Source organism: Phyllostomus discolor, chromosome 4 (assembly GCF_004126475.2).
Source record: "Phyllostomus discolor isolate MPI-MPIP mPhyDis1 chromosome 4, mPhyDis1.pri.v3, whole genome shotgun sequence".
In the NCBI taxonomy this organism is placed as follows: Eukaryota; Metazoa; Chordata; class Mammalia; order Chiroptera; family Phyllostomidae; genus Phyllostomus; species Phyllostomus discolor.
The window spans coordinates 4,529,250-4,555,364 of NC_040906.2; the positions used below are offsets into that span (position 1 = coordinate 4,529,250).

The window sequence follows — 26,115 nt, forward strand, 5'->3', positions numbered from 1 at the left end:
GGGCGGCTGCGCCGCGGCGCTCGGGCTTGCGGGCCGCTGCGGCCGCCGGCGTCGGCTCGGTCCCGGTCCGCCGGCCGGCCGGCCGGCCGACCGGCCTCACGGGCGCCCGCCTTGCGCCTCTGAGGAAGCACTCCCCGCCCGAGGCAGCGCGTGCTGCCCCCTCCCCTAGGCAGACGCGGAGAAAGGCGCGCACGGCGAAGGCGCGGGCTCTGGGCTCAGCTTGGTGCAGGGTGCAGATCCCGACTCCAGCCCCGAGCGGGCTGACGGATCCTCACTCTTAACACCCCCAGCAGTTTCTTCCGCTTTAGTGCCGGCGATACTATACTGTAGTACCTGCCTCTTCGGGTTGCCATGTGGATCGAAGGAGATAGTCCGTTTGGGGCGCTAGATACATTAAGTGGTAGCTATTGTTAGTCGTTGCTTACTTGGGCCGGGAGCTACAAGAGCTAACCTCCGCATTCAGAAAGGTCGAGAGACTCATCCCAGGTGACGGAGCTAGTAAGAGACACAGGAACCAGAGGTGGTTCCACCATCATCAAATTGCCTCCTGGATTTAAGTCTTTGCTACACACACACACACACACACACACACACACGGGAGTGAAGGAAACGAAGCAGCTGGTGATTGAACACTAAAGCCAGTATCCCTGTACTTGGGAGAGGGGGTTATTTCTGGGATCCTCTTCCCTGCCCCCCACGATGTTCCATTGTCAGGTCTTCATATGGGAGTTTCAAATTTGTGAATCCCCTTCACCCACATCTTTGATCCTGTGATAAGGGTAGGTATAAACTGATATCTGTGCCCATAGTTACAGATGAGGAAACAGAGGCTCAAGGAGCACAAATGATTTGCCCAAATTTACCCTCTTGTCACCCACAGAACCGCTGCCCCATCTGCACTCAAAGCAGAGTCTTGCTTCCCCCCAGGAAGATGTCAGCTGGCCATCTTGTCTCCTAAGCAGGGTCCAGGGAGGCTGGTCAGGATCTTCCCCCGGGAGGCAAAGCCCAGCAGTTCCCTGTTCCCTGCCAGCCTCCCTACCTCGCTCTTCCCTGAGCATCCTGTGGGACCAGTGCGAATGCTCTGCGGGGTCCTGGAGTGTCTAAGGCTAGGTCAGAGTTGGGGACTCTGGGCTCCAAACCATAAAGCCGCCAGTGCTCTGGGGAGCCCTCCTGACTGGGCCTTAGTTTGCCCATCTGAGACGTAGGGATAGAGCAACTGTTGCTTTTCCAAGATGTTGTGAGGAACTCTTAACGATGGAAAAAGATAGTAAGACTCATGGAATTGTAATCAATGGCACAAATGCTTGTAGATAGATCATGGGTGCAGGTGAGTACTGGGTGCTTACTGCACCCAAAGGCATAGGAGGGAGATGGCAGCTGGAGTGGGCTGCCATCTTTTTTAAGTTTGTATTTATTATTATTTTTTTAGCCTCATCTGAAGGCTATTTTTTTATTGCTTTTTAGAGAGAAAGGAAGGGAGAGAGAGAAACATTGATGCAAGAGAGGAGCATCGATTAGTTGTCTCCCATACGTGCCCAGACCAGGGATCGCACAAGCCTGGACCGGGCACTGAACCTGCAACCTAGGCATGTGCCCTGACCAGGAATCGAACCTGCAATCTTTTGATTACAGGACGATGCTCCAACCAACTGGGCCACACTGGCCAGGGCTACCACCTTCTTGCAAGAAAGCACTGGTTTCTACTCTTCACATTTCTCTTGACTGTCCTCTTTCAGGACCCTGCAGGGAACTCATAAAAAAGAAGGGAGGCCCAGATCTGGAAGGATAGGACCTTACCTAGTTGGGGACATCCTGTGAAACAGTTGTTAGGGCTTCAAAAATTATGGGGGTTCATAGGGCTTGCTGAAGGGAGGCAAGTGCCAGGGAGAGCGAGCCACTGGCACCCGGAGGCTGACCCCCACAGCATGCCCTACTCACAGCCCACCCCAACCACACTCTGTGACTCCAGCTCCATCTCTTTATTTCTCCAGCTTTTCTCAGGGCTGTTGGGCTTCCACGGCCCTGAAGGCTGCTTCCCAAAGAGCACACTCGTGAGCTCGGTGGAAGAACGCAGCTGACAAGACTCTGCACGGCTAACAGCCGTTGGCTGGCTCAGTCGGGCGAGGGCAGGTAGGGGCGAGGGTCCCCAGGGAACGGCAGAGCAGGCACCCGGTGGTAGTGCGCCATGAGGAAGATGCCGGCGGTGCCGCAGACGAAGAGCGAGAGCATGGCCAGGAAGCAGACGCGGTCCAGCACGCGGCCCACCAGGAGCCACTCCTCGTTCCCCTGAGGGCGGGGGCAGGGTGTGGGACAGCCAGCAGGGACACAGAGCCCGCCCCGAGTCCCAGAACCCCCCTCAGCCTTCCAGCCAGCCTCTGTTCTCCACTTCCTCAGGCCTTTCTCACCTACTTCCAGCCCTCGACCTGGCTTCTTCCAGGGTCTCCTGGCCCCGATGTCCCCCGTGTTCCCCAATCCCAAGTCAACTTTTTCCCCTCCCGTGGCCCTTCCAGAGTCACCCCTTCCATCCTGCCCCCACACGCCAGGGCCCAGCCCCTCACTGGGTGCTCACGGCTGCCCCGCCCCACCCCCGGGAGGGCTTACACTGGCAAAGTGCCTCTGCTGGCGTCGGGCCCGGGCGACGAAGTTGCAGGCGTCCACACAGGCCCGGATGGCCGGGGCGGCTTGCTTCAGGCTGCCGCACAGGTCCTGGCCCTGCCCTGGCTCCTGGCCTTTCTCTGAGGAGATGAGAGGGTCAGGACGGTGAGGAGGTGGCCTCTCCTGAGGGACCCAAGTCCCCAGCCCGGACATTTGCCCAACACTCCTCCTCGGTGCCTGGTGCTGTGGCCAAGAGATGCCCTCCCTGCCCAGGGTCCCCGGGAGGAGCACCCCCAGTCACACTGTCCGCCTCACCTAGTCTCTCCAGCGCTGCCCGCACCAGCCCGTTGCGCCGCTGTTGCCGGAAGAGGAGCTCACTGCGGGGCAGGCAGAGGGCCGCCTCTTCCCCGCCCAACACTGACCACCCCGAGGAGGAGCCATTCTGCAGCCGGGGCCGGGCGTCCAGCGCAGACCCCGGGGCCGGCGGGCGCACGTGCATCCGCAGCAGCTGGGGCAGCAGCCGCAGGAACACCTGCAGAGGGACGTTCTGGGTGGCTGGGCTGCCTCCCAGCAGAAGGTGGAGGCCGGCAGGAAGGGCTCACGTCGCCAGGGGTCTGGAGGCAGCGCAATGGGGGTGGGCGCTCGGCCCCGTGCAGCCTGGGTGTTCCGTGCCAGGCACCGGGGCCGGTGTCTGCAGCTCCGTGCACATCGGAAGTACCAGGTTCCAGACACAGGTCCCTGGGCCCCACCCGGCTACTCTGGCCCAGGGTGTGGTGGGGGTCCTGGGAATCTGCATTTGTGACTAGGGCTTCAGCTGAGGGCTGCAGGCAGGTTGCAGGTTACGCAGGCTCTGGAGCCAGACTGCCTCCTCCATTTTCTACCTGTGTGACCTCAGGTGACCTACGTAACCTCTCTGAGCTTCATTTTGTCATCTAAAAAGTGGAGATGAGCTCTGGCTGGTGTGGCTCAGTGGACTGAGCACTGGCTTGTGAACCAAAGGGTTGCCAGTTCAATTCCCAGTCAGGGCACATGCCTGGGTTGCGGGTCGGGTCCCCAGTGCCGGCCACATGAGAAGCAACCACACATTGATGTTTCTCTCCCTCTCTTTCTCCCTCCCTTCCCCTCTCTCTAAAAATAAGTAAATAAAAATATTTTTTTAAAAAATGGAGATGGTGCTAATACCCATGGCCGAGGGGTTTTATGACGATTAAATAAGCCAGTATGTGTCATGTGCCTGCTGCTTAGTAAGCACCTGGCGTCACTAACTCATTTGGGCACGTGCTTCAAGACACACACGGGGCAGATCTGCTGCTGCACACGGCACCGGAGGTGTGGGCACAGGGACGGGGTGCCGAGGAAAGGGCGTGTCGGTGGACTGGGGGGGGGGGGGGCGGGGATGGGCAGGGAGGGGCCTTGCCTTGCGGACCCCGCGGGCCATGGAGTGTGTGTGGGGGGACCGCAAGGACACGTTGAGCACGACCACAGCATTCACGACAATGAGGATGGTCACCACCAGGAGGAAGGTCAAGTACCTGTGTGGGGGGGACAGGAGGCGGGGCCAGCCCTTCAGCAGGGCATCCCCAGATGCCAACCCTTCCCTTAGCAGCTGTCTCCCCCCCCCCAACCCCCCCCAGGTCCCATGGGTGAGAGGCTGGCTTTGGAGGGGGGCGTGGCTGGTGGGAGGGCAGTGCCGAGAAGGTGGGGGCGGAGGTGGGAGGCAGACCCGAGGACCAGCCTTACTTGCTGATGAGGGGCACGGCCTGGGAGGTCTCTGGCACCTTCTTCGCCACGAGGAAGAGGAAGACAGTCTGGGCCAGGAGCACGTTGATGGCGACAGTGCACTTCTGGCCGCCCGCTGCGGGACCCAGCGGCCCTCAGAGCAGGTCTCCATCTCCCTGCTGTGGGGCCCCTCCCCCCAGAAGGAGCCCACTGCCCCCCCCCCCCCCCCGGCCCCCGGCCCGAGCTGCCCTGCCGGCTGTCCCCAGTGCTCCCGGCCGGGGCCGACGGCTCCCCTCCCACAGGGGCGGGTACCCTTGGCCGGAAGGAAGTAGATGAGGATGGCGACGGAGGAGATGAGCACGCAGGGCGCGATGATGTTGATGACGTAGAAGAGGGGCTTGCGCTGGATGAGCAGGTAGAAGGCCACCTTCTGGTGGCCCGCCTCCTCCGCCGGGGCCGCAGCGTCCAGCAGCATCTTGGCCGGCCGGTGCCGGATGGCCCACTCCCCGTTCTCTGTGGGCGGCAGGCCAGGTGGGCACGGGGGTGGGGGGGGGCCAGGCAGACCCCTGCAGCCCACGTGTGCCCGAGGAACTGCCATCGAGGGACAGGGACAGCGAGGGAGGGACTTGGGACACTGGATCCCCCGCCCTCCAAAACAGGAGTCGTCCTCACGGGGGAAGTCAGAGGTCTACAGGGTGGTCGAAAAGCCCGTTGTGCGGTTTGCTTAGCTTCATCTTGAGGTGCGCGGGAGGTGGCGTGACCCTGGTCTAGCCTGGTCCCCACAGCCAGGTCCAGCAGGGGCCCGGGGTGGGGCTACCTGTGAAGGCCTCGGGGTCGATGAAAATCCACTCGATGGTCTGCCCGCCCTCCTGGCTCAGCTGCAGGCTGATCTCGTTGGTGCTGTAGGTCTGGGACCTGGGGACGGCACAGGGAGAGGACGCATGCGCCCAGCCCCACCCGTGCGGTGCACAGCAGAGTCACGGGGGGGGGGGGGGGGGGCGCTGCCGGCAGTTTTGCCTTAAAAAGTACAGCCAATAATTCTCAGTTCTCCAGGAAACCCTGGCGGCGAGATGAGGGGGCTGGGGTTCTTGGGGCCCCCGAGGAAGTTTAAACTGCAGGGCCAGGAGACTGCGGCTCAGCGTGGTCCCCTGCTGTCCGAGGGCCTGGGGTCACCGTGCTCTGCTCTTCCGCTGCCGCCTCCCGGGCAGGAGGGGCCAGAGGTCAGCGCAGAACAAACCCTGCCTGCACCGCTCAGGCCTGTTTACTGAGGATGGCTCCCTGCAAGGTCTCCCTGCGAGAAGGCCGCTCCTCTAGACTCGAGAAGACCCTCGCCCAGACCCCCTTCCGCACTGATGGGTGAGGAGGCAGACAGCCCTGCCTCTCCACTGGGCTCTAGGGGGGGTGGCCTCCTGTGTGTCTGGGCACACGTGTGTGTGCCATGTATGCTGTGGCATGTGTATGCCCGCTCACCCCCAACCCATTCTTTTCTCCCCGTGGGGCCCAGGCAGGGAAATTGAGGCAGGGAAGGAGGAGGAGGGAGGGGACAGGGGCTTCGCAGGGAGGGACTTGGGTGACTCGGGGTGTCTGGACCTCAGGTGGGCACAGATGCCTCACGTCCCCTACCCCGCCAGGGCCCCTCTTAGGGCAGCCCCCTCCCACCCCCTCGCCACAAACACACGCCCTCACTGGAAGATGAGGGAGCAGTTCTGCCAGTCGAAGGGGAAGTAGGTGACTGAGACGGGGCAGGAGGAGCGGAAGATGGCGGGCGGCAGCCAGTAGACGCAGCCGTCCGGAGACACGAGCACGTTGCAGTAGAGGGCCACCTCGAACACGCCGTCCACGCTGCGGACAGGACAGGCCATGCGGCTGTCGGGACTGCACCGGCACCAGCCCGCAGCCCTGCCTGGACGGGGCCTGGGGACAGCAACCCCTCCCAGGGGCCACGCACCACCCCCCCACCCTGCCAGGCCGCATGACCCACCACCTTCCCCTGCACCGCCCTGCCTCAGCCACCCTGCCAGGCTCCCCCGGCCATCTCCTAAGCCCTGCTGCCACCCTGCTGCGACCCCGGCTCCCTTCAGAATGGCCACTGTCGTCTGTTCATGCCTCTGGAAGGGTCGGGCCGAGTGCAGCGTTTTTCATGTCTTGCTGACCCTCGACTCCTCACGGCTTCCATAGGGGCTGCCCTCACCCCCCAGGTGGAGGAGGCGGTGCCCACGCAGGCGGCCTGGCCCACGGCCCACGGCCCACGGCCAGGCCTGCGATCAGCCAGGTGGCCCTGGGCTGGCCCTCAGCGCCCCGCCCCGCCCTGCCTGGTAGTCCACGCCCCTGAAGAACCCCCGTCCGCACCCTCTGTTCCCCTCCTTTTCTCAGAGGCCCCTGTCCTGCTAGGTCCGCCCTGGCGTCCTTTTGTCCCCCACCCTGCCCGTGCCCCCTCTCACTTGTTCTCCAGCACGATGTCCGGCCGCCACACCATGGTGGACGGCACCCTCAGCACCCACAGGCCCTCGTAGTCTTGTGGGTCCCAGCGAAGGCGATAGTCGCACCACTGCTGCGGGGAGAGGGGCGTGGCCAGGCCCCCCACTCTCCGTTGTGCCACATCCAGGAACAGGAGCCCAGGCCGGGCAGGGGGTGTGGGGGGGTGGGGCATGGAAGGGGCAGGGAGCAGGGTTACAGGCAGCTCCGAGGACCTGGGGCCCGTGTTGGGGGGACTGACAGAGGGGAAGAGGGTGACAGAGTGATCTCTTACCATCTCTATCCAAACGTTGGTGGTGAGGGCCTCCTCACGCTCATTCTGGGGGTGCAGACCCGAGTGTAAGCCCCCATCACTTGCCTCCCCAGATGTTAGCCCCTACAGGCCACAGTGGGGTCCCAAAGGACCCCTGCCCCCCTAGCAGCCTCTGAGGGTGGTTCCGGCACCCTGGCCTCTCTCCCCCCCTCCCAGCCCCTCCTGGCTGCTGGAGCAGCCCCTTCCTCTCCCCTGCAGGGCCCCAGGCCCAGTGCCCCGGCCTGCCCTCCCTCCCTCATCAGCCCGCAGGCCCCCGGCTCACCAGGGAGATGAGGTTGGTGAGGGTGAGCTTCAGGCTGACGTTGACCACGTCCGTGTCACGCTCGGCGGGCCGCAGGTGGGGGTTGTAGCTGCGCATCAAGTCCGCCAGCAGCCGCTCCTCCTGGTTCCGGCCCTGGGCTCCTGCGACAGACAGCAGTGAGCCAGGGTGCGGGGCCTTGGGGCAGAAAACGGGGAAGGCTGTGGGCAGAGGCGACATGGGAAGATGGGGAGCTGGGGTGGGGGGCAGGCTCCAGTAGCCCTCCAGTCCCTCTGCCTCCTGAGGCCTTGGACCCCAGCTCTGGTCTCCCCCAGGCCCCCGGGCCCCTGGGTCCACACCCAGGCAGACAGCCAGCAGCGGCAGGAGGAACAGTGGCCCCTGAGCCCTGTGCATGGTGCCCAGCTCTCCGCGGTGCCAGGGGTGGGACGGCAGCTCCCCGGGTCTGAGGCCAAGAGACGCAGACGCTGGGTCTCGTGTAGCAGCCCACGCTCCCACCCCAGCCGGGCTGGCCCGGCCCCACCAGCTGTCCGACCACAACGCCGTCAGCTGCTCCAGGGTGGACAAAACGCCGGGCTCAGGTTACCTGGGCTGGGGAGGGGACAGAGGGGCCCCGGCTGCCCCGGCAGAGACGTTCCAGCCTCCATCCCCACTCAGACTCAGCTGTCCCGATTCGTGGTCCAGCTGTGGAGCCGAGGAGGCGGCCAGGGCCGCGTGGGGACGAGAGAGAAGGCGGAGTGCTTGCTCAGGCAGGCTCCCTCCGCCTGCTCCCTCCCTCCAGCGTGTCTGGATTCGGGGTGGTGGGAAGGCTTTTGGCTAGGTGTGTTTCATACCCGAGTTTCTCTGGGATGTGGTCGAGGACCCCAAACCTCTTCCACCAGCCTGACAACTCCATGGGTCACTCCACTGGGCCAAGACACCAGCAGCAGATAAAATATGCCCACAAGAAAGATGCATCATGTTCCACAGGCTTGGAGACCTTAACACAAATTGGGGTGTAAGACCAGGATCCTCCCTGCCTCTGAGGCCGGGGTCCCAGCCTGGTAAGCTTTTAGGAAGGAGAGCCGAGAAAGATCTAGAACCTGGGGCTATTGTGAATAGCACAGCCCCTGAAGAGGGGCTCCTCCGTGAGGCCTCAGTCGTTACTGGTCCCCCATAGACTTAGGGAGTCCCTAGCATATGGCAGGCACAGCGCTAGGCTGGGGGGACCCAGGACACCCCTGAGCTGCTTGCAGGAACCCACAGTCCAGTGGGGCAGGTGGACAAGATTGAAGTCATGGCCCCCTGAGAGTCAGATGTGGTCAGGGGCAGGGCGGGGCCGAGGCTGATCTGGGAACCAATGGCCGTGACCACGGGCTCAGGCCACCTGTCCGCTGACCGTCCATTCCAAGCAGACAGGTCAGCGTGTCCCAGTTCACGGGTGAGACAGGAAACACAGGTTCCCGTTCAGGCCCCTCACCCTTCTGCACCCCGGGGGACAGGGAGGCAGGTGACTCTGAGGTCTAGAAGAAAACACTGTTTGAGAACCCGTGCCCCACCCCACAGGTGAACCACACCTGCGGCATTTCCCTGTGTTTCAGTAACCCGGACGTCAGCGGACAGGCCCTGTCCTTGAGGATCCCAACGACCCCGGCCCCTTGCAGCAGGGCCACGCGCTCCTCCTGCCCCACCAGGACCTGGAGCGGGGGAGCAGGGCGTGGGGGTGGCACGGCCGCCCTGGCATCTGCGTTCCCTGTGCTGTGGGTGGCTCATCTGCCTTTCCTGCATTCGGTCCCCTGGGCCCCACACCCAGGTTTCCCCGACATCTCCCCCCCAACCCCCACGCTTGATCTCTCTGTGTATCCAGGCCACTTTCTCCGGAGTTTCCAAGGCCAATGGCCCCTTCTCCCCACTCTGCCCTCGGGTGCCCCCAGGCCCCGCTCCCTCACCCATGCTGCAGAGCGAACTCTCTCCCCCTCTCCACTCCCTTCTAAAACCACACTTTGGCCCTGGCTGGCGTAGCTCAGTGGATTGAGCGAGGGCTGCGAACCAAAGTGTCGCAGGTTCGATTCCCAGTCAGGGCACATGCCTGGGTTGCAGGCCATGGCCCCCAGCAACCGCACATTGATGTTTCTCTCTCTCTCTCCCCCCCCCTGCCCTCTCTAAAAATAAATAAATAAATGAATAAAACCACACTTTGTCAAAGATCATGAATGGCTTCTGCTCAGTAACAAGCTGCCTACCCGGCCCCCCAGCACCATCCCAGCCATAGGCGGCCCAGCCGATGCTCCAGCACTCCTGACTCCGCCTTTCTCCTTCCCCGCACGTGTCTGGGAGGGAGGGGACGGGAGATGCTGGAGACGGACTGCCCTCTGGTTTGAATCATGCCTCCTCCCTCGGTATGAAGATTCAAACTCCTGCGTTCCCCCTCCCCTCCGCTCAGGGAGGGAGGCTGAAGCGTCTCCTTGGTTCTCAGGCGGGGGCACGGCCTCTGAGGAGTGGCGTTCTGCCCGGAGGGGCGAAGGGGGAGGTGCGGGACCCATCAAGAGAAAATCTTCCATAGGCATCCCTTCTTGTCTAACAAGTCCCCCACCAGCACCCTCTACTCTAGAGGCTGGAGAAGCGAAAGGCTCATTTCCCAGGCTCCCTTGCAGACACGGCTAGCCCCTTTCCTGCCCCGAACATGGGTGTGCAGAGCGGAGCTGTGGCAGCCAGCCTGCCACCCGGGGCAAGAAGCCTGGGTCCCTAATAGCTCTGTGGGACAGCTGAAGCGATCGATGTCACCACCACTGCCTTGCGATCCTCATTATGTGAGAAAGAGGAAAGCTTACTTGTGCAGGGACAGCCCCGGCTTCCTGGGGAGCTGGCCACTGTGACTGTGACTTCCAGTGGAGGGAAGATGAGAGAGTTCCATGTCCCCCGGAGAACGGACTGTCCCGACAGCACCCTGGAGCTGGAGTGCCGGAGCAGTGGGCGCTGCTGGGGGACCCGCTGTGACTCGGAACCTGCACAACCAGCAGTTTCCGCTGGGTGTGGCATCTGGGGTTGTCTCTTCCGCAAGGAAGCTACGGGCGCCGGGCCTAACGCAACTGAGGATTCACCTGCCAACAGCGCCATCATGTGGCAGACAGAAGTGACGACAGGGGATGGAGTTGGAAGATTCCGAGGAAGGCAGGGCCTTCCTGATCCCCTGACAAGTGCCAGCTACTTTTCCTATTCAAAGGGAAGACATCAAAAATGTATCCCTTAATCTCTGGCTAGTGTGGCTCCGTGGATGGTGTACCAGCCTGCCAACCAAAAGGTCACTGGTTCGACTCCCAGTCGGGGCACAGGCCTGGCGTGGCTGTTTTTCTCCCCCTTCTCTAAGTAAATAAATACAATCTTTTTGGAAAGATGCGTACCTCGAACTTACGGATGATTCATACTGGAAGGCAGAAGTGAGTAGGGTCAGTTTTGTTCTTTCCACTCAGTTCCCTTGAAAGACCCAGCATGTCACCTTCTGTATGTCACCTGTGTGGCTGCGCTCCTGAGCTAGGGACGCCCTCTAGGGGGAGCCCGTGAGCTGTGAGGCCGTCGGCCTGGGCCCCGGAGGTGAGCACCTACGCCGGCTCCAGCCCTCTCAGCCGCGGTGCAGGGCACTGTGCAGGGTTCGGAGGAGGCAGGAGGGCCCCACCTGTGTAAGGGGTCATCTGTCTCCATGACAAATGAGATAAAGAACACGTGTAAGTGCCCTCACACTTTCTAGCGAGTTCGATTTTCACAACGCCCCGCCGGAGGGGCCTGCTCACGCACATTTTGCAGATGATAAAACTGAAGCTGGGAGATGAGGCGCGGCTTGTCCAAGGTCACGCGGCATCAAACTACTCAACACTTTGTCTCATGAAGCAACAAACATTTATTATCTCCCACGGTCTGTGGGCGCCAGGAGCCCAGGAGCACCTCAGCGGGGTGGCAGCAGCTGGAGGGGTGGGGGCAGTCACGGGGCTTCGATCTCCTCCGAAGGGAAGGTCCGTGGGGCGGGGACAGAGACAGGGGCGGGGCGGGGCGGGGGCACTGGAGGGCCCACCTCCCAGCTCACTCCCAGGGCTGCGGGCAGGAGCCGCTCCACCGGGCGCGCACTGTGCCTGCCGGCTGCCCCGAGGGAAAGTGAGAGGGAAGTAAGGACAGCAAGAAGGGGGTGCCGCCATGTCTTCTGCAACCCGATCTCGGAAGTGACACACTGTCACCCCTGCCTCGTTCTGTGGTCACACAGACCAACCCCGGTGGGTGCAGGTGCACAGAGCACCGCCCAGGGGTGTGACCCAGGAGGCAGGGACCCCTGGGGCCGCCCTGCAGGTGGGCTACCTCTCAGGCCTCATCTCCCAGCTCTTCCAGCCTCAGCCCTTGGCCCTTGGGCTAAGACTGGCGGGAGTTCCCTTTGGGGTAGAGTGGCTAGTTTTGGCAAATAAACTCATGAGATGCCCAGTTAAATTTGAATTTCGGATGAATACGAACACATTTTTTAGTGTAAGTAGTCCCGAATCTTGCCCGGCAACCCTACTTTGGAGAGGAAGAATGGGTGACAAAGAGGGGACACCCCTGGTGGGCGGGGGCGGCGGGGGCTGAGTCCTGAGGCTCTAGGCTGACCTTTGGCTGCGGTGGCTGCCGGGCCAACCCTCCCCTCCCCCACCCCAGCGGCCAGCTTCCCACAGGGACCCAGCCAGAGGCCGTTCTGCAGGTCCTGCCCCAAACTGGCTTTCCTACAGGGTCTGGAGAGGGGGGCACCCCCAACCCGGTCTCCGGGCGGGGCCTCGGAAGCCCGAGGCTGCAGGGCAGACTGGAGCAGGGAAGCTGGAGGAGCCCGGAAAGGAGGGCACAGGGCCCACCAGCTCTGCCCCAACATGGGCGAGGGGCCCCCAAAGGCCAGCCTGAGTGGCCCTGGACGAGGCCCCTGCCCACCCCAGCCGCCAGCAGGTGCCCACTCTCGGACTTCTGCTGGCCGCTGCCTTCATTCACAGAGGACCAGGCCTTCTCCCCCCTCTTCTCGGTCTCAGCAGCGCGTCTCACGCCGGCCTTGCAGGGCCGGAGGGGCTCACGTCTCAGGGCCTCAGGGCCGGGGGCACCTCCCTAGAAGAGCTGGCCCGTCCTTAGGCACTCCTACCACCCCTGGAGGCCCACCCCCTTCAGGCCAAAAGCCCCACCGGAGCTGCTCTGGGAGCAGGGCTGGGCCAGGCGGGCGGTGTGCTCTAGATGAAGCGCCTGTCCTGCTCCTGGTAGGAGAAGGGGTCCCCCGGGAAGGGCTGCGCCGGGGGGGTGTTGTAGGCACCCTGCAGGAAGATCCAGGCCGTGCCCACCACCATGATGGGCGTCACCACGAACAGGCAGAGCCGGTCCACCGTGCGGGCCACCCGGTTCCAGCAGTCCTTCTCCTGCGGAGGGCACGGAGGCCGAGGCGTTGGGGTGAGGAAGGCCCGCAGGTCACGGGCCTGTGCCCCAAGCGGGGGCCCAGTGACAGGCACGGCCTTGGTGTGTCTGCGGGGGCCACCTCAGGCTTACGGTGCAGGGACACACTGCCTATCCCCAGCAAGGGCCCAGGCCCTCCTCCTGGGTGAACTGGAAAAAGGCACCCTTCCCTCCAGAGAAAACTTCAGAAAGTTGTGTAGCATCAAACAGTCCTATGAGGCTACTTTTTAAATGTCTGGCTGCAAGGCCTGGCTGTGCCCAGGGTCCCCGACTTGGAGGGTGAGCGGGGGCAGAAAATGATTGGCTGTCGGGAGCGAGAAGGGACCCGAGGGCTGCCCAGATGGGACCTGAGAAGTCGCGTGTCTGTGGGTGCCCCCAAGTGTGCGCCTGGCCCCGTGTCCTGCTCTGGGCTCTCGGCAGGGGCTCCCCGGCTGTGGCGGGCCGGATTCTGCCCCCACTGGGAACCCCTTTATCTAGATTGGCACGTGTCCCCGGGAAGAACAGTGTCCCCTGAAGATGGGATGCACTAGATCGGTCACTACGGGAGCCCCTGTACGCGGCAGCCCTGAGGCCACTCACCTCACTGTAGTTGTTCTGGTCCCTCATGTGGCTGACGATGAAGTTGGCCCCCTCCACGGCCGGCCTCAGCTCACTGAGCAGCTCCTGCTGGGCCTGCTCGGACCCTGCGGGGGGCCGGCCTGTGGACACAGGCCAGAGGTGGGTGCACGGCCCGCCGCCCCCCTCCCCGCCTCCCATGGCCAGCCCACCCCCCAAGCCTCTGGACACCCACGGGCTGTGGTGAGGCGCCGGGCCAGCCCGTGCCGCTCGGACTGCTTCTCGAACATGAGGTCGCTGCGGGACTTGAGCGAGAAGTACTCCTCGGCCTTGGAGATGTAGCCCAGCGAGCTGCTCCGCCGCACCAGGGCCCCAGGCCCGGGCCCGCCCTCCTCCGGGAGGGTCATGTGCAGGAACCTGGGCAGGGTCTCTAGGAACAGCTGTGGCAGGCCAGGGGGACACGGGAAGGCCACTGAGCCAATGCGGGTTGCCTTCACACGTGCGAACACCCGTGACTCTGTCCCTGGCTGCTGCGGAGTAGCAGTTTTCCAGGTGCCCTCAGCCGTGTGAACGCCGCCCAGCTGGGCTAGGGAAACCGCCCCCAAAAGGCCCCCTCACGCCTCCCACATCAAGCCCGTCTCACCCCCAGAGGTCACCGGCACCCTGACTTCGATCCCTAAGGCCTGGTTTTGCCTGCCCTCGAACTTCAGACAAAGGAAACCGCGCAGTCTGTGCTCTTTTGCGCGGGGCTTCCTTCCCGTGGCGCTGCCCTTGGCAGAGCCGTGGTCTCGGGCGGGCGGGCGTGTAGCCGCAGTCGGCGTGATCACGAGGCTCAGGGGCGCTCCCCCGCGTGACATCACGCGGTGTTTTTACCCAGACTCCTCCAGGGGCGCCTGTGGACAGTCTCCAGCCCTGGACCGGGACAGTCCTCACCTTCTTGACGCCCTCGGACAGCACGTGGGTGCTGGGGGTGCGGAAGTGGATGTTGAGCACGACGACGCAGACTATGACCACTGTGGCCACCAGCACCATGCCGAAGAGCAGGAACCTGCGGGCACACATTCTGCCTGCAGCCTCCAGGGGGCGGCGGGGCGGGGCGGGGCATGGGGCGGGGCGGGGCCGGGCCGGGGGGAGCTGGAGTAGGGGGAAGGGGGCCCTTACTTGCCGATGAGGGGGATGGCAATGGACGTGGGGGGCAGCCGCTTGGAGATGAGCAGCAGGAAGACAGACTGGGCCAGGAGCACCGAGATCGCCACCGACGTCTTCTCGCCACCTGGGAGAGCCTGTGCTTAGCTGGGACCTCTGCTGGGGACCCTGCACCCCCGTTCAAAATGCCACGGTGCCCTCTTTAACACAACAGGCTATGCCGAGACATGACTGGGCTCAAATCCCAGCCCTGACACTTCCTGGAGGGCTGGGGCCCCTGGGCTGTAACCTCACCTCTCGGTGCCTCAGGTCTCTCAGTGGTTACACATTGTGAGGACCAGGTGAGAGGGTGTGGTACCTGCTGGCCACTCCTCCTGGCCCTGGGTGCCCTGCTCTTCCAGCCCCACCCCTCCACCGAGCTCCTGAGCGAATGTGGTGGCCGCCGGCGGCTCTGCCCCAGCACCCTCTACCCATGGGTAGTGTGCCTCTCCACGCTAGGGGCCGGGCTGGGTGGCACCAGTCTCTGGGACTCGCTGTGCCCTGCTGGAGGCAAGTACTCTGCAGGGAGGGGAGCCCAGACAATGCCACATGCCCTTCCAGAACCAGGGGAGCGTGGGTGCCTGTCTCCACGGCCTGGTTTCCTGGAGGGGCCGTCCCCACTCCCCACCCCCCCTTAACTGTTGACAACCCCTGCGAGCCAGGCCCACAGTCACACCTGGCAACCACAGTGGCCCTGACTTCTGCCCTGGCAGAGAGCCAGTCTAGGGCCCTTGGCCCTGTCCACTTGGGGGATGTGGGCCAGGGCCAAAGAGTCCTCCCCCTAGCTGGCCACACGGCCTCATGCCTGGAGCCCAGGTGGTGGTCACCCCCAGGGGGCCCCCAGGAGGAGGTGAGAGTCTGGGCAGGGTTGGGGGGGTAGTGCTCTGGTGACCCCGAGGCCGGGAGAGGCTGCCCGGGCAGCCTGGGGCCGGGCTTGGGGGCTCACAGTCGGCCGGCAGGTAGAAGACCAGGTTGATCATGAAGGAGATGAGCACGCAGGGCACCAGGATGTTGATGATGTAAAAGAGGGGCTTGCGGCGGATGATGAGGTAGAAGGTGACATCCTGGTGGCCGGGACTGTCCATCGGGGTGCTGGGGTCCACGTTGACCCTGGCTGGCCGGTGCACGATCTCCCACTCCCCGTTCTCTGAGGGCAGCACACGGACGCCCCAGGGTCAGGCTGGGCAAGGGGGCCCGGGGGGCCTCGGGGCGGGAGGAGGGACTGGCAGAGTGGGCCAGCCCACAGGGCCCTGGGCCGGGGGAGGGGGGGTGCCGCTCAGAGGAGGGTTCGGGTTCTATCTGTGGGTCTTTTCCTGGGGTGGGGATGCAGCTGACCATCTGTGAGGGAGGAATGTTCCTCTAGGATGTTTTCTCCTTGGGGAAAACAAAAGCAGAGGCCACAGGCGGCTCAAACAAGGGGTCTTGGGGGGACAACGGGTAGGAGAGTGAGAACCCCTCCCCCAGCCTGTGGTGGGTCAGCAGGACGCGGGTCTCCTCTGATGGACAGGTGGGGGCCGTGAAGGGTCTGAGCCTGGTCACCCACTCGGGGCAGGCGGTGACGTGCACACGATCAGGATGTCAGGGGAAGCCCCAGCCACACCCGTCCCGGGGACCCTGCTCAGACCCAGAGGGTCTTCCAGCCTGGGCGGAGGTGGGGGTGGGCACAGTGCCCCCCCCGTCTCTGCCTCTGGGACACAGTCCCCCCCCCCCCAGTCGGGCTTCTTTTCCTTTCCACGTGCCGGGTTTGCACCCGTCCGTAAGTGTGAAGGTGTGAGTGTGCAGAGGAGGCAGCGTGACCCTGTGTGTGTCCCTGGGGGAGGTCCCGAGGGGCCTGGCCACCTGCCGCCCCCCTCCTGCTGCCGCCGCCAGCACCTGTGAAACCCTCGGGGTCGATGATGATCCACTCCACGGGGTATGAGCGGCCGTCTTCTTCTTTTTCCTGCTTCAGGCTCAGGGTGATCTCCTTGGCCGTGTACTTGAGGGAGCTGGGGAGTGCAGTGGGCAGAGGGTGGTCCTCAGCCACTGGCTGGGGCCACCAATGGGAAAGGCCCCACGGTCAGGGGGGCTGCTGCGGGGGAGGGGAGCTCTAACGGGACAGAGCGGGAGCCTCTGCCCGAAGGCGGCCCCTGGCAGAGGCCCCCTGGGGGAGGGGTGGCTGGAGCAGTGGGTGCACCTGAACTTGAGGGAGCAGTTCTGCCAGTCGAAGGGGAAGTAGGTGACGGAGATGGGGCAGGAGGAGCGGAAGATGGCGGGCGGCAGCCAGTACACGGCGCCTGAAGGGTAGATCAGTATGTTGCAGGAGTAGGAGATCTCGAAGGAGCCGTCGTTGCTGGGGGACGGGGACAAGGGCCACCGTGAGCAAGGGCCAGCTCCACGCTGGCAGGCAGGGCTGGGGAAAGCAGAGGAGCGAGGGCAGCCGGAAGCCCCGGGCTGGAGGGGTCCGAGGGGGGAGGGGGCGGGGTGGGGGGGCGGAGCGGAGGGGCGGCGCCCAACTTGTTCTCCAGCACGATCTCCGGGAGCCACAGCAAGTGCGAGGGCAGGCGCAGCACGCTGATGTTGCCGAAGGCCTCCGCGTCCCACTGCAGCCGGCTGTCCTTCCAGCCCTGCAGGCCGACGGGAAGGTCAGCAGGGGGTTCTGCTGCCGTCGGGCTCCCTCGCTCCCCGCGACTTCCCTGAGGGAGACGGGGCAGGGGCCAGGGCTGCGGCCCCAGGGGTCGGGGGCGCGGGTGGACAGGGAGGGCTCAGGTCGGTCAGGTGTGGCTGTGTGGGGTGCGCACCGCACAGCTAAGGGCACCTCATTTCCATGGTGGACACGGAAGACATGTCTCCGTTAAGAACTTCTGACACGTGACAGAGGGTGTCCTCTGACAAGATCAGGATGCTGTGACAATCTCCTCACCGTTAAAGAATCCTCACCCACCCCGAGGCTCTGTCTGGGCTGGGGTCCCCCTAGGTGGGGGGAAAGGCCCTGGGCTGCAGTTCCTCTGCCGGCAGGAGCTGGACCGTGTCTCGGGCAGGCTGGGGGTCCCCAAGCAGAAGCGGGCACCGGGGAGTCTAGGCCCTGCAGCCCCACTGCACCCCACCCCCCAGCTCTGAGTGGGTGCTCTCCTTACGTGCTCGATCCACACGTTGGTGGTGAGGGTCTCCTCGACTTCCTTCTGTGATCAGACAGGAGGGTCCCCAGGGGTCATTCTCTCACCTGTAGGCCTTCCCCAGGCTCCTCCTCCGGCTGCCACCACCCCCTCCCACGGAAACCATGGCAGCTGGCCCAAGCACTCAGGAGTGGGTGGGCAGATCAGGGAGCAGGGAGGACCTGTGGGGGTGGGGTACCCCAGAGTGGCAGCTGCAGGGGCGGGGCAGCAGGCTGAGGGCCCGAGGGCAGCACAGGGTGTGGAGAGAGGAGCTGCCATAGGCCAGCCCCGGGGCCTTGAGTTTCCTCCACGGCCACCCCAGTCTGGGAGCGAGCCAGGCCTCGAGGAAGCTGTGCCCGCCGCCGGTCCCCAGCCCAGCCAGCCCCGGAGGGGCCGCTCACCAGGGAGATGAGGTTGGAGAGGGTGAGGGCCAGTGTGATCTCCACGCTGTCCTCGGGGTGAGCCACCGGCCGGAGCTCCTTGTCGTAGCCCTTCTCCTTGAACAGGTGCTGGATCAGCCGCTCCTCCTCGTTGAGACCCCAGCTGCCTGGAGACGGGTGGGGACAGGGACGGGGTGCTGGGAAGGAAGCTGCCCTGGGGTCCCGCAGGGGCACCCGTGCACCCCCTGGAGGGGTTGTCCCTCCAGGGAGGCCTGGTAGTGGGAGGGGAGGGGCCAGAGTCTGGGGGGGTGGGGAGCACCCTGTAGGAAGGGCAGGAGGGGACCATGCTGTGGGGGTCGGGGTGGGTGGGATGGTGCCCAGTCTTACCACACACCGCCAGGGCGGCCAGCAGCCCCAGCGCTAACACGGGCCCCTCCATCCTGTCCCTCCAGCTAGGTGCTGCGTCTGCTCCTCCTGTCCACTGGGCTGGGGGATGCGGGTGAGTGGCAGAAGGGACAGGTGCAGGGTGGGGGCGGAGGGACCCAGGGAAGAGGCAGCCGGAAATGCAATCTGATACTTCGAGGCTCTGCTGCGGGGGAGAAAACCCAGGGCAGGTGACGAGGGGGTGGGGACAGGGGCTGGCTGGCAGGGCAGGAGCCCGAGGGCAGGAGGTGAATTTCCCAGGCTGGCAGTCCCCATAGCCAGCAGTGGGGTGAGGGCTGGAGGGGGTGGGCAGTGGACACCAGGGCCATGCTGGTCGGCCGTGGATCTCGGAGAGGCGATGGGCAAGTCAGCTGCTGTTTCTGGGGAGGCAGATAGGTCTGCTCAGCTTGGCAGCCCTCTCCTGCGAGGTTGTGACCTCTGCCACCTGCTTCTGGAGGCTGGGCCCTCCGCGGCCCTGCTCCTAGAGGCTGATGCCCCCTCACCCGGTTCCCATCCCAAGAAAGCTCCAGAGTTGTCTCTGTACACCATAAATAACATTTATTAGGCAGCCGTGGTTTTCTGATGGCACATCTGGTAGGACACGTGGGGCCCAAGCCCCTGCCCCACCCCGCACACTGGGCCAGCTGTGGCAGGCTGTCATCACGCTCCCTGAACACACCCAGCCCCTGGCGGCAGCGGGTCCTGACCAGAGGCTGGGGGCCCAAATGTGGCCCGTGGCTGCCTGGCCTCGGGGAGCGGAGAGCCCGATGGGTGGTGCTCCTTCCCCTCCAGCTTCCAGCTCTGCCCGGCACCCGACTGGGCTCTTCGGGGCTCTGCTTTGGCCTGAGCGGCCAGGCGGAAGGCCTGCAGGGCCTGCACCAGCAGCCGGGGCAGGCTTCGAGCCAGGGTGGCTGGCTCCAGGCCCACCAGGCCACCGAAGACCACATGCTGGCCCCCCAGGCCTGCCCGGACCCAGGCTTGGAAGAGCCCCGTGATGGTCTTGGAGCCCAGATCTGCCAGGACCTGTGGACGGAGGAGGACGCTCAGGGGCCCACAACCCTACTCTTGGTCGCCCCCGCCTGGCCCTCCAAACTCTCATCCACCTGCACCCCCTTCCTCACCCCTGCAGCACACTCCCTGCTCACCTGGACACCCCCATATGCCCCTCCCCTCCTCCATCCCCCTCCCCCCACACCTGCACACCCACCAGTGCCCCATCTCACAGCCAGCTGCCCCTTCCACTTGGACGCGGCTCCCCATCCCCCAGGCTGCAGGGGAGGGTCTTCCTTCCTGCTGGGGAGGGTGCCTCCCCTGCCCCCTACCGGTCAGGGCTGACCCAGGTCTGCCTTCGGGGGCCCCTGTGAAGGGGCCAGAGAAGCCCCGTCAACTACCTCCTGAAAGTCCATGGCCAGGCGCTCCGGGGGGACCTGCAGGATCCAGGCATGGGTGTCCTGGAGGGCGGCCAGCCTCCGCCGCAGGGGCTCCAGGCCGGGGCAGTCTGCAGGGCGAGAGACGCCAGCAGGGAGTGGGGGGAGGGGAGTGGATCCCACCAGAACCTCAGGACCACCTCCCAGGGGGCAGCTTCTCAAGCTCCGGCTGGAGAAACTGAGGCTTGGAGAGGTGAAGTGGTAACACAGAGCCGAGCATTTCCTGACACAGATGAGGCCCAAAGCCACAAGTGGCCCCAGGGTCATCCCCTTGCTTCCGGGGAGGGTCTGCCCCTTGCCCCCTCAGGTAACTGCTTCCCAGCGCAGACCCCAGGCTCCCCTCCAGGCCTCCGCCCGCTCTCGGCCTGTTCCTCTGGCAGCGGCCGACAGGTGGCGTAGTTACCGTGCACGTCTCCGCGCTGCTCTGGCCTCCGCTTCGGCCACGGGGCGCCTGCAGCCGGGGACCCTGGGGAATCACAAGATTAGGGGAAAGCCTTGCTCGCGCAGGGGAGAGACGGGGCTGGGCCGCGAGGGCTTGGGGTACCTGCGTGCAGCCGCTGCTCCCGGGTGGGGTGCCTAGGAAGCTCCTGGAGCGAACGAGCGGAGCGCGCCAGGGCCGGGGCCAGGGGCCGCACGCCGGGGCGCGGACCGAATAGCTCCTGGGCGCCCCGCAGCAGCTCCAGCAGGGTGTGGGCCAGCGAGCGCAGCTCTGCGGGCGGGACAAAGGTGTGGCTGGAGGTCAGACGCAGGCCAGGCCCCCCTGCTCTCCGGCCCAGCCCCGGGAACGGGACTGACCACATCGTCGTCGGCGCTGCAGACACTGCTGACGCGCTAGGGGCGCACAAGCGCCCTTGGGTCCCCTGCACAGGTGGGCATAGAAGGCGCAGGGCGGGGCGGCGTCTGCTAGTGGCTCCTCCGGAGGTTCCCAGGCCAGAAGCTCCCTGCAGCTAGGCTCACGGCTGGAGGGGGCCGCTGCGGAGGTTGGCAGGGGCTGGTTCACCCGCTCCCGCCACCCCCGTTTTGAGTCCTTGCCCCGGAAGCCCTGACCAGGAGGGAGACGGGCTTACGGAGACACAGAAGAGGGCTGAGGGTAGGCAGGACAGGAACAAGATTGGGCTCGCTCCACAGCGGGACGGTCTGCCGAGGGGGCCATGGGAACCCCGCACTCACCACTCATCTGCTCCTGGAGCCAGTCCCTGAAAACGGCCACACGGGTGTAGACCCCAGGCTTCCCCGGCTCCCCGCATCCATCACCCCACGAGGTGACTCCATACAGGACCTCCCTGGGGTGGGGGTCAGGCTCAGAACAGGTGAGGGGGCCTCCAGAGTCACCCTGCAGGGGAGGGGTGGAGAGAGAGAGCACTGCATCGACCTGCCCACCCCTCCCATTCCCGCCCCCCCCCCCCCGCGTATGTCAGCCTTACACCTGGCAGGATAAGGCAGCTCTGAGCTCCACTGGGGTCACCACTTTTGTACCCATTTTAGTCATGAGGACATCGAGGCTCAGAGAAGTTGAGTGACAACCTGACTTAGAAGGAAAGCAGGCCGTCCCGTGTGTGGAGAGTGGCCCATCCAGCGCCCCACGGTCAGCTGGACCTCATACCTGGCATGAGTCGATGCCCCCGGCCAGATAACCGGCACAAAGCATGGTGCTGGGGTGCAGCCCGGGCCCCAGGGCCCTCCTGCAGGTGTCGGCGCTGAGCAGGGGCACGCGGGCCTCCCTGACGGAGTCCGCCTCTGGCCCATCTACGGGAAGGCAGTGGGGGGAGCTCAGGCCTGGAGGGCAAGGGTCCGCTTTCCCACTGTGTCCCCTGGGTCCCTCCCTTTCGCGAGAGCCGGCAGCATTTTGCGAAGACAGCTAGGCGTAGGTCGGATTCCTTACTCGCCCACCTCCCCAAACTCCGCCCCCCCCGCCCCCATTCGTCCTAGGCACACGAGCCGCTTGCCCAGGTCCGGTCCTGCCGGTACCTTCGAAGAGAGCCCCCCAGCCTGCGATGGCGCAGGCGGTGCCGGCGGGGGGCTCCCGGGGTCCCTGGGGCAGGCACACGGGGCGCGCCGCCCCTGCGCGGCTCACCGGCGTCCACAGCTGCACCAGGGCAAGGTCGCTGTGGAAGGTCCGCGGGTCAAACTAGGATGGGAGTGGCGGCGCAGGGTCAGCGAGGTGTGGGGGGAGGATGCTGTTCCCAGCTCTGAGGCCCTGGGGCCTGCCCTCTCACCTTAGGGTGGGGCAAGATGCGGTTCACCGGCACTTCCTCCCGTGGCTCTCCCCGGGGCCCCTCGGCCAACTGCACCGTCCACAGAAGCTCGTTCGGGGCGCTGCGGGGCGAGGGTTGGGAGGTAACTCGGGGCCAGGGTGCAGCGAAGTGCCCGGGGTCACCACCCAGCGAGGCCGCCCGCGGAGCCGTTTCCCCGCCTGCCGGGAGGGAGCGCGCGCCTGGGAGAGGCCCCCCCGGCAGCCACGGTGCCCAATACGAGCCCTGGCGCCGGGGAGCCGAGAAACGGAGGAGCGGGCTGCCGCCGCCAGGGGGCAGCAGAGACCGGCCCTCCGGCGTGTCGCCCACCCAAAGATCGGGGAGGAGTCGGACGGTGAGGTGGGAACCCGACTGGGCAGGAGCCTGGGGGCCCGACGTACCCCGCGAAGCAGTGCGCCGCTGTGAGCACCCAGGACGCCGCCACCAGGACGCCGCCACACAGAGGCTGCCCGTTGAGCTGCAGCCTCACCAGCCAGGGCCAGGCCCCAGGCGGCGCGGCGCTGCCCCCTACAATGCGGCCCCGGGCCAGCGTCACGTTGACTGTGTCCCGACGCCTCTCGCCACACTGCCCTAGAAGGGTGGAACCGCTGTCACGAGAGACAAGTCCTGGCGGCTCTCACCATCCAGCCCCCTCCAGGGCCCACCTCCTCCCAGTCCTGCCCTCTTGAAACTTTTTCAGCCTCACCTGGCTCAGGTGGGTCCTGGAGCAGGGGGGCTTGAGGCCTGGGGCGCCCAGGTCCTGCTGAGAAACAGACCTTTTGAGCTTCACTGCCACCCTCCCACCCTTCCTCCACCTCGAGCCGGGCCCAGCCTTCTCTCCCCTGGGCTCCTCCCGCGTTCTCCTGCCCCGCCCCTAGCAGCCGGCGTCTGTTTCAGCAGCGTGGACCTCTCGGTGTTCACCAGATGAGCCCCGACTGCGCCTGCCCTCCTGCTGCACTAGCTGTGCCGCGCGGGCGGGAAGCCCTTTCCGCTTGGAGAGACATCCCTAAGCACGGTCCCGGCTTTAGCCCCGCCCAGTCTCTGTCTCCAAGAGGGAGTCAAGCCTGAATGGAGGGGAGGGGGCCTTCTGGGCAAGCTCACCCGCGCAGGGGGTCGTGCGGTCGGCGCAGCCCCGGCACTCATGCAGTCTGTGCTGGATCTCCATCGCGACCAGATTCACCGCCCGCCTGGCGCTCCTCTGGGCCGTCTGCAATGCCTTTGTCCCCTGGGCCGACAGAGCTGCTGGGACATGGGGAACAGCCATGCATGGCTGGGGAAGAGTCGAAGGCTTGTCTCTTAGCCTCTGCCCTGAGCCCTGCCTTGGGAGAACCACAGGGGAACAGGCTGGATTCCTGGAGCGCTGGGCTGGGGTGGAATGGGGGGAGACAGAGGCCCAGGGCCCCAGGGCCCAGCACCCAGAGCCCAAGATGTCTCTGTCATTCAACCTAGCTGGGCTGGGAGCTTTGATAAGGGTCTTTCCTTAAAAACCCTGAAGGCAAAGCAGCTCCCTGAAGGTGCAGACACTGAAGAACTCAGAAAACGGGCTGACACAAAATGACTGTGGTTGGACCATGCGCCTCTGGGCTGAGAAAACCAAGGGGATGCTCGGGTCCTAGTGCAGCCCTGGCTGGCATCCCTCGCCTCCCACCCTGGTCCCCTCCCTCCCTCCCTCTCCCAGCCTGTGTCCCCGGCCCCTTCTCCCGGCAGCAGCGTGGGCAGGAGAAGCCCAAGGCACTTGAGAAGAAAGCAGGTGGTTGGTAACCTCACGTTCCTCCGCCCGGGACCCGCTTCCTGTCTGCCCCTCCCTCCTCGGCCGCTCCCTCCGGCCAGCCCGGCTCACCTTGCAGGGTGCTGGGGGGCAGGCGCATGTACGGTGGGTACCCGTGGGCAGACGGTGGGCCTGGGAGGGACAGCAGCAGCAGCACAGCCAGCAGCATGGTGACCAGAAGCCGGGGCACCTACCTGGCCCTGTCCCGTCTCCCCCTGGGGGGGTCCACCCTCCAGGTGCTTATGCTGCGGCACTTGCCTTTCTGCCCCTGGGCACTGAATTCTGGTCCCTCAAACCACCTGCTCCTCTGAACCGAAGTTTCCGCTTCCCTTGGCCGCCCCTCACCTGGAGGCCCGCAGCTCCCGGAGCCCACAGGGGAACGGGCCTTGGGGGGCTATATAGAGGACACACTGGCGGGGAACCAGGAGGGGCCGGGGCTGAGGGAGGGCACGGGGTCGTGGGCTCGAGCCTCACCTTTGAAGCCTCGGCATCCGGCTCCGAGGCCCCCGCTTCTGTCAAAGGGGCCCTTGTTTCTGCGGCTCCATCAAAGGGGCCTGGACAGCCCAGAAGAGCCGACAGTTGGGCCGGGGGCCAGGAGGAGGGGCGCTGATGGGCAGGGGTGGCCCTGTCTCCAGGGCTCAGAGGGGGTGGGGGGGGGTTCCCATTTGCCTTGACTCCCCGAGGAGTTCGCAGCTGTGCGGGGGGCAGACGCTCTCGGAGGGAGGTGGGCAGGGCGCATCTGAGGGTCCTGGGCAGCCCCAGCCCCCGACTAGGTGCCGGAGCTCCAAGCTCCTCGGCCCCTAATTGCTTGGCAGCGTCCCTCCCCAGCGTGGCCATTTCTAAGGATGATCAAAGCGCCCCAGTTAGTGCCATAATTGCCGCGCCGGGGGTGGTGGGGTGGGGAGAGGCAGCGGTGGGCGGGTGGACCCTGGAGTGGCCCGGAGAGCGAGGCGGGAGATGAAAGGCCCCGCCAATGGCCCAGTTTGGGGAGGAGAGGCCCCAGCAGCTTCGGACGCTCCCCCAGACCCCTGTCCCCCCCTCCCCCTGTGCGTGCAGGCCCCCCCCCCTGTCGTCCAGCATTGTCCTCCGCTGCTGTGACCCGGACTGGGCGGAGGGAGTCCTCTGGAGTCTCACGGGAAGGGCCACATATGGGACAGCTCTCCTGGGACCGAGTGCCACCTGGGGACAGAGAGGGGGTGCTCTTCTGCCCCCCAAAATGTCGTGGGGCCAGGAAAAGGATCCTTCACCCCGTCCACGCTGGTGACTCCAGGGCAGCTGTGGCGGGCCTGGCCTTCTCCCAGAGTGGGTTCCGTCCCAGTGTCTCCTCGAGGGGTGACACACCACCCCCTCCTCTCCAGCCCTTGTTCCTGCTGCACAGGTGGGGGCGCCTCGAGTGGGAGCCTGCCCCGCTCTGTAAGGCAGAGCCCCAGCCTGCAGAGGTGGCCGGCGAGAGGCACAGATGGGTCAGCCACATCCAGCGGCTTCTGCAGCCTCTCCCCTCCACGCCTCCGGGAAGCAGTGGAGAATGGGCCTGGCCTCTTCTCCACCCCCCTGCCCCCGAAATTCCCTTCCCCTGAGGTCGCTGAGATACGCATCGTTTTGGTCCCCCAGCTCTCTGGGCAGCGGCCACAAAGAGATGCCCACCACCCCCGCCCCAGAACTCCACTGGAGGTTGCGCCTCCTCCCGTGGCCCGCTGGAGTCAGCTCCTACTGAGCAACAATCACGGGCGTCTCTTCGCGAGTCTGTGTCCAGTGACATCATGTCGGTGGCTTGAACTCAGCCACGAGTTGACAGCATGGAAGCCGGCACACGCCACAGACCAGCGCTCTGTCCCCCGGACAGCCCAGGCTCAGGCTGCCTCAGCACAGGTCACACACGGTCCCCTCCCCGGGCAGGAGACACCACACTTCGCACAGCCAGGATGCGCCTCTGATTCGGGAGCCCCACGGGACACTGCCTGGGCGCGGGCTCCTGCGAGCGAACCCCGTGAAGTCAGAAAGTCCTGTACGCGCCCGAGAATCTCTCCCAGATGGAGAGGTACCTGGATAGGGTGTAACTTTTTATCTAGAACCTCCAAATCCTCGCCGGGGGGCGTCGGTGCCTGTCTCTGAAGCACCCACAGAGGGGTGGGCAAGTGTCCGGAGCACGGTCACCTGTGGCCTCATGACAGAGCTGTCCGGGCGGGGGACCCAGAAAGCAGAGAAGGTGGGGGGAACGCCTTGCACCAGCCTGGCC

At 65.1% G+C, this 26,115-nt stretch overlaps 3 protein-coding genes and 1 long non-coding RNA gene across 5 annotated transcripts in view; 1 reads left to right on the forward strand and 3 right to left on the reverse strand.

Moving 5' to 3' along the window:
• LOC118499966 overlaps positions 1-26,115 on the forward strand; it is a 29,902-nt gene that overhangs the window by 706 nt on the left and 3,081 nt on the right. Inside the window, exons 2-3 of the long non-coding RNA XR_004902485.1 lie at positions 1,992-2,768; positions 11,891-11,895. This is a non-coding gene — a long non-coding RNA (uncharacterized LOC118499966). The remainder of the gene's footprint in view (positions 1-1,991; positions 2,769-11,890; positions 11,896-26,115) is intronic.
• Positions 1,998-8,879, reverse strand: CHRNG (cholinergic receptor nicotinic gamma subunit). Its single transcript, XM_028510295.2, has 12 exons — positions 7,700-8,879; positions 7,365-7,504; positions 7,064-7,108; positions 6,756-6,865; positions 6,001-6,156; positions 5,132-5,229; positions 4,627-4,827; positions 4,336-4,450; positions 4,013-4,127; positions 2,911-3,127; positions 2,602-2,735; positions 1,998-2,286 (listed from the first exon to the last, which is right to left on the reverse strand). Exons 1-12 carry the CDS (start codon positions 7,752-7,754, stop codon positions 2,113-2,115), a joined length of 1,560 nt encoding a protein of 519 aa, XP_028366096.1. The 5' UTR covers positions 7,755-8,879; the 3' UTR covers positions 1,998-2,112.
• On the reverse strand, positions 12,230-18,645 carry CHRND (cholinergic receptor nicotinic delta subunit). The gene is made up of 12 exons (XM_028510286.2): positions 18,418-18,645; positions 18,052-18,197; positions 17,633-17,677; positions 17,013-17,122; positions 16,693-16,848; positions 16,392-16,504; positions 15,466-15,666; positions 14,496-14,607; positions 14,268-14,382; positions 13,570-13,774; positions 13,359-13,477; positions 12,230-12,745 (listed from the first exon to the last, which is right to left on the reverse strand). Exons 1-12 carry the CDS (start codon positions 18,467-18,469, stop codon positions 12,563-12,565), a joined length of 1,557 nt encoding a protein of 518 aa, XP_028366087.1. The 5' UTR covers positions 18,470-18,645; the 3' UTR covers positions 12,230-12,562.
• PRSS56 (serine protease 56) lies at positions 18,974-24,214 on the reverse strand. 2 transcript variants are annotated; one of them, XM_036022704.1, is made up of 13 exons: positions 23,952-24,214; positions 23,213-23,350; positions 22,818-22,871; positions 22,513-22,702; positions 22,097-22,196; positions 21,849-22,008; positions 21,484-21,626; positions 21,051-21,213; positions 20,676-20,852; positions 20,425-20,589; positions 20,284-20,346; positions 19,845-19,951; positions 18,974-19,476 (listed from the first exon to the last, which is right to left on the reverse strand). In XM_036022704.1, the coding sequence occupies exons 1-13, from the start codon at positions 24,046-24,048 to the stop codon at positions 19,114-19,116; spliced, it is 1,920 nt and encodes a 639-aa protein (XP_035878597.1). In that variant the 5' UTR covers positions 24,049-24,214; the 3' UTR covers positions 18,974-19,113. The 2 variants fall into 2 exon arrangements, with proteins under 2 accessions (XP_035878597.1, XP_035878596.1); XM_036022703.1 differs by having other exon boundaries at positions 22,818-22,874.

Bases quoted from the DNA above. Each gene is read 5' to 3' on its own strand.
- CHRNG (XM_028510295.2), bottom strand. From the start codon at position 7,754: ATGCACAGGGCTCAGGGGCCACTGTTCCTCCTGCCGCTGCTGGCTGTC. The intron at 7,109-7,364 runs GTGAGCCGGGGG...CTGCACCCCCAG, and splicing joins TCACCAACCTCATCTCCCTG to AATGAGCGTGAGGAGGCCCT. The intron at 2,736-2,910 runs GTGAGGCGGACA...TCATCTCCTCAG, and splicing joins GGCAGCGCTGGAGAGACTAG to AGAAAGGCCAGGAGCCAGGG.
- CHRND (XM_028510286.2), bottom strand. From the start codon at position 18,469: ATGGAGGGGCCCGTGTTAGCGCTGGGGCTGCTGGCCGCCCTGGCGGTG. The intron at 18,198-18,417 runs GTAAGACTGGGC...ACCCGTCTCCAG, and splicing joins GGCCGCCCTGGCGGTGTGTG to GCAGCTGGGGTCTCAACGAG. The intron at 14,383-14,495 runs GTAAGGGCCCCC...GTGTGCCCGCAG, and splicing joins GCCATCCCCCTCATCGGCAA to GTTCCTGCTCTTCGGCATGG.
- PRSS56 (XM_036022703.1), bottom strand. From the start codon at position 24,048: ATGCTGCTGGCTGTGCTGCTGCTGCTGTCCCTCCCAGGCCCACCGTCT. The intron at 22,703-22,817 runs GTGAGGCTGAAA...CCACCCTTCTAG, and splicing joins CCAGGACCCACCTGAGCCAG to GGCAGTGTGGCGAGAGGCGT. The intron at 21,627-21,848 runs GTACCGGCAGGA...GCCTTCCCGTAG, and splicing joins CTGGGGGGCTCTCTTCGAAG to ATGGGCCAGAGGCGGACTCC.